This window comes from Aristolochia californica, unplaced genomic scaffold, assembly GCF_029961685.1.
Source record: "Aristolochia californica isolate CCGP_79_NKW_82.1479 unplaced genomic scaffold, dmAriCali1.0.hap1 SCAF_2, whole genome shotgun sequence".
NCBI classification, from domain to species: domain Eukaryota; kingdom Viridiplantae; phylum Streptophyta; class Magnoliopsida; order Piperales; family Aristolochiaceae; genus Aristolochia; species Aristolochia californica.
Window position 1 is genome coordinate 44,854,163 of NW_027181881.1, and position 9,796 is coordinate 44,863,958.

The 9,796-nt window shown below is 41.3% G+C and overlaps 1 protein-coding gene across 1 annotated transcript; it reads left to right on the forward strand.

Moving 5' to 3' along the window:
- The first annotated feature begins 6,199 nt into the window (after positions 1 to 6,199).
- On the forward strand, positions 6,200 to 9,796 carry LOC137956491 (trihelix transcription factor PTL-like). Its single transcript, XM_068804016.1, has 2 exons — positions 6,200 to 6,806; positions 8,309 to 9,796. Exons 1-2 carry the CDS (start codon positions 6,454 to 6,456, stop codon positions 9,579 to 9,581), a joined length of 1,626 nt encoding a protein of 541 aa, XP_068660117.1. The 5' UTR covers positions 6,200 to 6,453; the 3' UTR covers positions 9,582 to 9,796.

Consider the following 9,796-nt stretch of genomic DNA (forward strand, 5'->3'; position numbering starts at 1 on the left):
GTCCGGTCTGGAAATTTGGCTGATCCGCTAGGTTGTCCCGATTTTGGGTCTTGGTGTTGTCCAAGTCCAGATAGCGCTCAATAGAAAATAATGGAACAGTAGTTCCTAAGTTAGGAAGAAAATTGAAACACGATGATCACCTTCGTCTTCTTCGTCGACGGCGCTGATGGTTCGGCGGCGTTTATGTGTTTGGAAGGAAGGAAGGTGGTTCAATGGTTTTCGGGAGACCCACCGGAGTTCGGATGGCGGCAGCTTGGTGTTACGACGACGAACGAAGGAAACGCAAACAATGTCTTCTTTGTTCACTGCGACGACAGAGCGTCTTCAATTTTGTGGTGCGGTCGTCACCGACGTTTGGGCTGGTGGTGCGGTCGTCGGCGACATTCGGAAGCCGATTAAAACCAACTCTTCGTTCATGACGACTACAGGGCAGACCTGCTCTGGTGTTTTTTTTGCAATAGAGTCGCTACTCTGCTCTTCGGCTACGAGACATAGCTGCTACTTTGTTCTTCAGCGACGGGAGAAGGATTCTCCTGCACCGATACTATATCAAACAAAGTTTCAAAAGAATAGTTTTTCGTATGTATTCTTCTCTCAAACGGTGGCTATTTATCGATACAATTACAACCAAAAATTAGGTCCAAGTCAGATCCTAAAATGAGGAAAAATCAGGGAAACAAATCAAAGCTAATATACAGATCCTAAAACTACGGTTACAAATTAACAAATTAAATTTTACAGACAAAATAATAATAATATATCTGATTAGTTACTGACTTTTTCATATGGAGTTTGGAGTTTTAAAAGAGTTCAAAATTTGAAACAAAAACGAAGGCTCCCGAAAGCCAAAATTGAAGGAAAGAGGGTTTTACTGTGTTAAGTAATTGAGCCGGATCACGAGCTTGTGGACCGAGCCAAACTACGGTTCAACCAAGTTTGGCTCGATTACCTAAACATGCGCAAACTGTTGCTCAAACTCGAATTGAGATGCTTTCGAATCGATCCAAACGGAACTTGGTTCGAGCCGAACTCAAGCTATTCACAAACCGACTTGGTTTGATGCCACCCCTACTTCAACTTGAGCTTCCAAGGCTTATATCTAAAGGTAGCTCGACCAAGGGACAAGTCAACATCCAATAGGGGACTGGATGGAAGAAAGGCCCTTGCTTTCCTTGTGTGGTTGTGCCATCTCTATCATGAATCTGCCTCTATGACATTAATACAAACGACACGATTACAACACAATATACGAAAATCTCAATTTTTTGGAGGCGTTGCTCCTTCAGACACCGAAGCACTTCCACAATCCTCTTTGTATATGGTTATTTAGAGTTTAGTGGCCCATCAACCGATCTAACTCTAAATAGGATTTCTCCTCATCTCAAACTTTTCACTCAAATTCAAACTTTAGCTATATGAGGCATCCCCAAAGAATTGAGTTTGATCCCAAACATGACACCCAACAAGCAGGGGCTCTACGAGGCCTAAAGTTTTAAATAAAAATATTTGTAAAATTTATTTTAAAATAGTTATTTATCAAACCATTTATGGAAATCAGAATGTTTTAATTTTGAGTATAATGAATAATTTTTTAGATTTATTTAACATTACGATTTTACCTTAAGGATGAGTTTATATTTGAATAAAACCTCCCAACTATGTAAAAAAAATACGAATTCTGCAAACTAACCACCAATCTTATTATCGTAGTGATGTGACATGAAGTGAGTGCATGGTACTACACCAACACCTTATATCCACCTTGGGACAATGTTGATATGACACACCCACCTCCCATTGATCACCGCCCAAGGGAACAAAAACATAATGTATTCAAATTGGTAAAAAGTGTTACAGTTAACTAAATGATCACACCTACCTCCCATTGATCACCGTCAAAAGGGATGCCACCCACCTCACATAGCCAAAATGTTAACATGTACAAGCGATCATAGTAGTTCGTCACCAGCCCAAACATGATGGCTACATTGGATTTTCTAAACCTGAAGTAGAATCTACATATAGAGCCATATCGGGTTCATAAGGTGGGTTTTGACTACATCATAAATACATGCACACATCTTACATGTACATATAAACTTATCATTTTCCTTAAGGTAATTGCATACATTATCAAATAGGCATAAAAGTGACACCATAGTTTTATGTCTAGTGTACATAAAGCATACTGGCCATCCATCCAGAAAGAGGTGTTGCCTTTAAGTTGCATTGTGAAAGAGTACAACATCAAAGCTCACAATAGACCTCTATTTAGGAAGAGGAGGTGGTGGCGATGGTTCAACCACTTATTAATTTTTGACATTTTTTCTTGACGAGGTACACATTGATGAGTCCTCGAGCTCCTTTATTTTATGGTTGGAGTCTTCAAAAGTTATCCCTTTTGCTAGGGTAGGTTTTTCCTTGTGTGCCATGTGCCACATTTTGTGGCACCTTAGTGCTTGGTAGCACCTAGGTGGCAATGGTTGATTGATGTTGTATGTACATGTAGTTTTAATTAGATTTTGAGTAAAAAACAAAAATTAAAATTGAGAAAGATTATGAGGTTATCACTTTAATTAATCAATGGAGCAGGCAGGCTATTAATTTGAGAAACCATTCAATTGAAAGGCATCGAGTATTGAATAAAAAAACCCTCCCTTGAAACAGCTACTTCCATTATTGTTTCTGATAGAAGAAATTATACTGATAGGGAGAGTCAATCGGGGCATATATTCTTGGTGGAGAGAGTAAGAATTATGGTTTTTGTTCTCATCATCGGTACTCAACAGCTAGAACTTTCGTGCATACAATGATTAGGAATTTCTTGGCTGACAACTCATACCCAGGAGAGCCAAAGCAACGACAAAAGCCCTTCCTTCCATTGTCAACACCTTCGAAAAAGCCTCTCCCCCTCTCTTGCCATCAACCAGAATCAAAATCAAAAGCCTCTCAGCTCCCTCAGCTTTCTTGCCGGCCCCGCACGATTATCAACACGCATGGGCCCACTTTGGATTCCTTCACATGTCACCCGAACTGACCAAGACCTACGTTGCCCCCATCTTCTTCGTCGGTGCGGGCCCCGGGTTGGCGGAGAAGCCAGTGACTCTCTCTTAAACCGAAAAAAAAGGGTGCCGATCGGTGACGTCAATGTCGGCAAAACCCACTTAGAGGCGTGGCTGAGGCGAGGTGGTCGCGCGTTGGGCTTTCATCTTTCATCCACACCGTCTCTCGTTTGCGAAATCGGATCGAATCGAAATCTCCGCCTCTCGGCGGAGTCGGGGGGGAGACAAAAAAGCTTGCTTGCTTTTCCGCTTTTTATACTTTTCTTCTCATTCCGCTTTTGATTGATACAAATAATTGTAAATTATTAAAAATATCGTTTTCGTTAAGTGGCCCGACTGCCCGATTCGTCCCTAGTGCCAGCGGTGACGGTGGACCCTTTTACCGGTTAGAAGGCGACCGGGCCTGAGTCCGGCCTTCCTCCAGCCCCGCTCCCTTCGGTAACCCTAATCATGTCGTTCAAGCTCATCACCGCCACCCTGTGACGCAGCCGCGCCGCCGATCACTCACCATCGGCTTTTGTTGGCTCTGGCTCTGGCTCTGGCTCTCCTTTTGCGTCTCAGACAGTATGTCAGACCAAGTTTGCTCCCAAACAGTAGTGCACGGCCCTGAACTGGTAGTCCGCCCTATATTTTGCAGAACCCTGCCACCACGACATTAGGTGACAGAAACTCTCTCTCATAATAATAAAAATAATAATAAATCGTAGCTCCCACCAAATTATAAGGTTGATTCGATATATCCTTTGGTAGACTCGATCTGTTGAGGAAGCCATTCTGTTGCCTCGTCTTCAACCTATGGAGTTCACTACGTTTTAGCCCACACACTTTCACAAAGCGCAATCACATCGTGATTCAATTACAAACTTTACCAACAGATGAACGGAACAAAAGGCTGATTCCAAAATAACTAGTCATCTTAGAAAACCTCTTTATCAACATATAAAGTCAACATATTTGTTTTCACTAATCCTTATGAGATTATTCATGTAGGCCCTCATACGAGTACTTGTTCTGATACCATGTGAATTTGAATCCAAAACTTATCCCAAAATAAGAAAAAAAAACTAAAGAAAGAGAAACGAAGGAAGAACAGATATACAAATCATAGAAAACCATAGAGAAGTAGAGAATGGCTATTCAAGTGACCTCTATTTCTTATTTCCTTATGAAGATAGAAACTCCTAATCAGGCTTAAATAAAATTTCTAGTTAGAATGAAAACAAACCTCACAATAAGACTAAAGCACAAACTCCTTGATTCTCTATGTTCTAGCAATTCTGCTTCATTAGGACTTTAACAATTGAGAATTTGTAACACTAAAAATTTGCAAAACATGTTGATTCTAAAAAAACAGTTCAAATCATGAATGAGACAACTCGTTAGAAGATGAAAGCAACTAATTATAGGATTGACGAGTTATTATTATTGTATAATAGTTAATGTAATTTGACATTTTAAGACTCAGTTGTTCACCAAAAATGGAAAAGAAGTAGGGCCATTGCTATGTAACCTTTATGGCGAAATTCTGCAATCGGAAATTTTTATGAGAAGTCGTGGGATGATGGGACTGAACTGAACGACTTTTCATCGTTAGTACTTTGATAGAGAAAGCATTTGTAAGGGTCCCTGCATTCTTTTTCATTTCTGTACTTGCAGTAAATTGCCTTCGAAATAAGTATTACTCACAGCCCAAGGCCTTCCCCAAGTCGGGTTCAGTGTTCACTGTTGAGTCCCCATTCCTCTGCAACTCTTAGTTGTGTCCTTGTGAAACACATAACAGAACGCGATCCACTTCTTAAACTTACTGGCCTTGTAAAGTACTCACAAAGACAACTAATTAAATTAACAAGGAAATTTTCTTCGACATGTTTGCTGCTAGCACCATCAATGACACAGTTGAAGGATGTTACAGGTGATTGAAAGCTGCTTGTTCGAGCCAAACATACCCACAATTATGACTGGAATTCTGCAGTGCTTTCATACCACGTTGAGTGAGTGAAAGGTCTAAAACTAGTCCTGGACATGACAAACTCACAACTTGCGATTCGAGTACTTAATGCTTGCGTGAAAATATACTAACAGATTTGAAAATATTTAGGAATCAAAGTTCTCACTTATGCTTAAATGGATCTTGTGGATTGTCTTCTTCTTTATAAGTTATTGCCTTCCCTATTTCCCAATTCTCTTGGCCTACTTGGCCTCTTCTAAGACAGAATTTGGGTCATCTATTTAACCCCAGCTTAAGAAACCCAGAGTTTGTTTTCATGTCTCCCAATTCTCTTGGCCTACTTGGCCTCTTCTAAGACAGAATTTGGGTCATCTATTTAACCCCAGCTTAAGAAACCCAGAGTTTGTTTTCATGTCTTATGATAAAAATGAAAGAAAAGTATTTTCTAATCTCTTTATTCCTATTTGCTCTTTGCCTCCCGACATGATTTGAGAAGTTGACTGTAACCAATATTCACAAAAGAAATAGATTTTTTAAATTGATTAGTCATTTATGGGATGGACCTTAGATCCAAGTTAATATGGTATTAGAGCAGGTATTCATATATGGATCTCTACTTAAATTATCTATATTTAGAGCCACAAAAGATGGCTTACACGTGAAAGGGAGTATTACAGAATAGTCTCACGTAAATTAATTAATAAAAATATCTTAAGTTTATTAGTTGTAAAAAAATTTATTAAATTGGGTCGTCATATGTGGGATGGACCGAAGAAGCTATAATGCCAAATATTAAATATTTATGCTTATTGTTATGTAAAATTCTGATTATCCTCGCCGGCTGCCCATAGAAACTCGAAACGAGCATGCAGAAAATAACAAAAGAATCCGGTTTTTGTGGGGCGGAACAGACCCGTCGTGCCACATATCAGGTGGGACCTTTTGGACGGCTGTGATCAGCAGGTGATGGTCCAAAAGTCACCGGACGGACGACTCCAGCGGGGGCGCGCCGAGCCGCGCAATTGATCAAAAAGTCGTGCTCCTTGTTACTGTACACGCGTCAGCTTCACAGTGCTCCTTCTTGGATTTCCATCCGTCGTCGCATCTTTTGACACTTGGCTGGGTATCATTGGAGAGAATATTACGTATGATCTTGCATTCCGCTGTCGAGGAGGACAGAGAAGACGCGGAAGGAAAAAAAGTGGGACAGTGAAGGGAGCGGAAGAATCCATTCGCCATGAACAGAGAAGAGAGAGAAGAGAGAGAAGAGAGAAGAGAGAAGAGAAAGGGAGGGAGGATGAGGATTAGAGAGACAGTGGCAGAGATAGGGCCAGATTTTCGTGCATAAATTCGAGCTTTTCGTGGTCGACACGATCCGACTCTGCCGCGTCTTTCTCCCTCTCGCTGGGTCTCTTCCATGAAACACTGCCTCCGCTGCGCTTGATGGAGATGGGAGAGCAGCCGTACGGCTTGCCTGATCTACGTCAACTGCTGGCCGGGAGAACCCTTTTCCCGGCACTTCCTCACGTCGGAGACCCCTTCCACGGAGGCCGGAATCCGGGCGCCCCCCACCATTACGAGATGATGATGATGGGCGACGCTTTGCCTCACCAGAAAATGGATTTCCGGTCCGAGTCGTCGTCCCATTCGGCCTTCGATGAGGCTGGCCTTTGGGACGGAGGGAATGGGAGATGGCCCAGACAAGAGACCCTCACTCTTCTCGAGATCAGGTCGCGGCTGGATGCAAGGTTCAAAGAAGCAAATCAGAAAGGGCCACTGTGGGATGAGGTTGCGAGGTAGAGAATAGAGACAGTAACTCTTCCTTTCCTTTTCACCTTTCCCTTTTCTTTGACCCTTTTTTCACTGCCAGTTATCGTATTTGGTTTCTTTGCGGTTTCTAGTAGACTCCTCTCACTATCTCCATTTCTCTTCCATGTGAGGAAGACACTTAACTGTTATCTGGTTCTGCTCTTGGAAAATGACCTCCTATTTTTGTATTCCATCTTTTTTGCTTAGAGAAGAGGAAAATGATCAGTAATTGTTCTTATTTCTACTTTCTAGTATTGTTTAGTGATGGACCTTCTCTTTCGTTTTGGTTGGTTTTATCATTTGTCTCTTTTTCTTTTCTGCTTTCAATATTCACTTGGTGTATCATGATTTTGCTTCAAAATTAATATAACCAGTACTCTTTCATGTTTATTCGAGGCTGTGAGTACTACTTTGATTTGGCTCACAGACCCTTGAATGCTTCTTACTTCTTCTTGTTCCATTGAAATCTTCTGGTGCACTTCCAGAGAGGAAAGATGTGCGTATTTTTCTACCTGTGTCAGAAAAGTAGTCTTTGCGGAGATTTTTACTGTAAAAAACGACCCGCACCGAGATACCTCAAAGCCGAGCCATTGCCAACTTCATGGATCTATACCTGTGTTAATCAAGTAAACTTTTAAAGCTGAACCAAAAAAAAAAAAAAAAAAACATAAAACTAGAGGCGAGACTAAGTTAATTTAGTTTGTTCTTAGACGTCCCAGAAGTTAGAATGAAACCCTGACCGGTTGAAGGTCGATTATAGATGAGTACATATCTATCTTTTTCTTCTCCTTTGTCACTAACCTTCTGCAAGACATACTGGAGCTACATGAGCTTAAGTTGCAGGATTACCTATACGGTTTTTTGTCATCTGTTTCAATACCTTGAGATTCCTTCCGAGCTAATTACTGATCATATATTACAAGTTCTTTTTCCAGTTTCGTGGCAGCACATGGCAGGCTTCAGTATACTACTTTACTGAGCGATCCACGTCTATGTTTTGCTTGTTTTATAGTAGAAGGATGACAAGACCTTTGAACATGACAGAATTCAGATTTCAAAATAACTCTTACACTCCAACGTCCATGTTTCTTTTACTAGTTTTGTGATTGAATGTGACAGATTCTGGAAATTACAAGTAGACCTATGTCTTTCATTTGCTTGCTTTGTTTCAGGATATCGACGACCTCTTAACTTGAAGCAAGCTCAAGTGTCTATTTCTTTCTTCTTCTTCCTTTTTCTTTCTTTTTTCTCTGTGTTAATCCTTTCATTCATTTTTCGTGTAAAGAAGTGGCCGGCTGGTTTGATGGTCCTCACTGTTCACACAAATTATAAAAGTTGGTTAAGTGCCAATTCGAGATCAGTCAGGGAAACTTGCTTTAGCTCATGGTTTTTTTTTACGTAACAGAGTTCATATCTTTCCACATAACCCTAATTTTATGGTTGATTGATTTCTGAGGTACCGTAGTAAATTAATCTTCTGTTGTGTCAGGATTATGGCCGAAGAGCATGGGTATCACAGGAGTGGGAAAAAATGCAGAGAGAAATTTGAGAACTTGTACAAATATTATAAGAAGACCAAGGAAGGAAAGGCAGGGAGACAAGACGGAAAGCACTACAGATTTTTCAGGCAATTAGAAGCTCTCTATGGAGAGAACAGCAACCAAAACCTAGAGATTAACCATGTCAGTAATAATAGGCGATGTGCCCGAGTTAGTAACCCTTGCACTACCCCAGCAAGCCAAGAAGGTTTCCCAGCTCCAAAGTTGTCTGAGAGCCTCAGCTTGTCCAATTCCTCCGAGTTTGATTCTTCATCCTCAGAAGGTGCGGAGAAGAACTCCAGCACTCCTGCCTGCACCGAAAATGATTCTTCATTCAGTAACAAGAAAGATCCGAAAAATCTCAAGAGGGGTCGAAAGAGCTGGAAATCCAAGATAATTGAGTTCGTCGACTTGCAGATGAAGAAGTTCATGGAGATTCAGGAAGCTTGGTTAGATAAAATGTTGACAACACTCGAAAAGAAAGAGCAGGAGAGGATGTCGAGAGAAGAAGAATGGAGGAAGCAAGAAACCGAACGGTTTGAAAGAGAACAGAAGTTCTGGGCAAACGAGCGAGCATGGGTCCAGACTCGTGACATCGCTCTAGTGGAGACCTTGCAGAAGATTTGTGGGAAAGGACTAAAGGTTCCTTCTCCAGAGGTGCTAACCGCCATGGACCTGCACGAGTACGAAGATAACGAAATTGACAACGACAGTGAAACGTTGGAGAGTGCGACGAATATTAACAAACGATGGCCCGAACCGGAGATCTTGAGCTTGATGAGACTAAGAAGTAGCGTGGAATCTAGGTTTCAAGAAGGTGGGTGCTCCAAGAATACATTGTGGGAAGAGATATCTGCGAAGATGAGCTGTTTAGGATACGATCGGAGTGCAAAGAGGTGCAAAGAGAAGTGGGAGAAGATCAACAAGTATCTGATCAAGAAAAATAAGGAATGTAACAAGAAACGCAAGGAGAATTCTATAACCTGTCCTTACTACCAGAACCGTGAGTCAGTCTACAACCATGGAGGTGGGATCAGTTCCCATGAGAGCGATGAGCAAGGACCTGATACCCTCGCACTTCAACCCAACGAGGGGGACGGCCCCTCTCCTTCTAATTCCATAGCTGGTCCAATCTTAAATGATCACTGCGTGAATTTTCTGATGGGTGATCAAGTCGATAACTTGTGGGAGAACTATGTCATGAAAATTAACAAGGGAGAGTAAGGTTTGTAGGAGAAGTAGAAGACCATTCCTCTTAGTTTCTTTATCAAGACATTAGGGATGTAAAGGGTGGATATTAACTGGCTGCTAGAATGAGACCAGGGTCCTTTCACTTCATAAGTTTGTGCTTAAAAGACTAGCTGACTGAATATTTTTTCTTTGTAATTCTAATGCATCTTGGTTGGTTGTGAGAAAATAATTAGCAGACTTTGAAACTG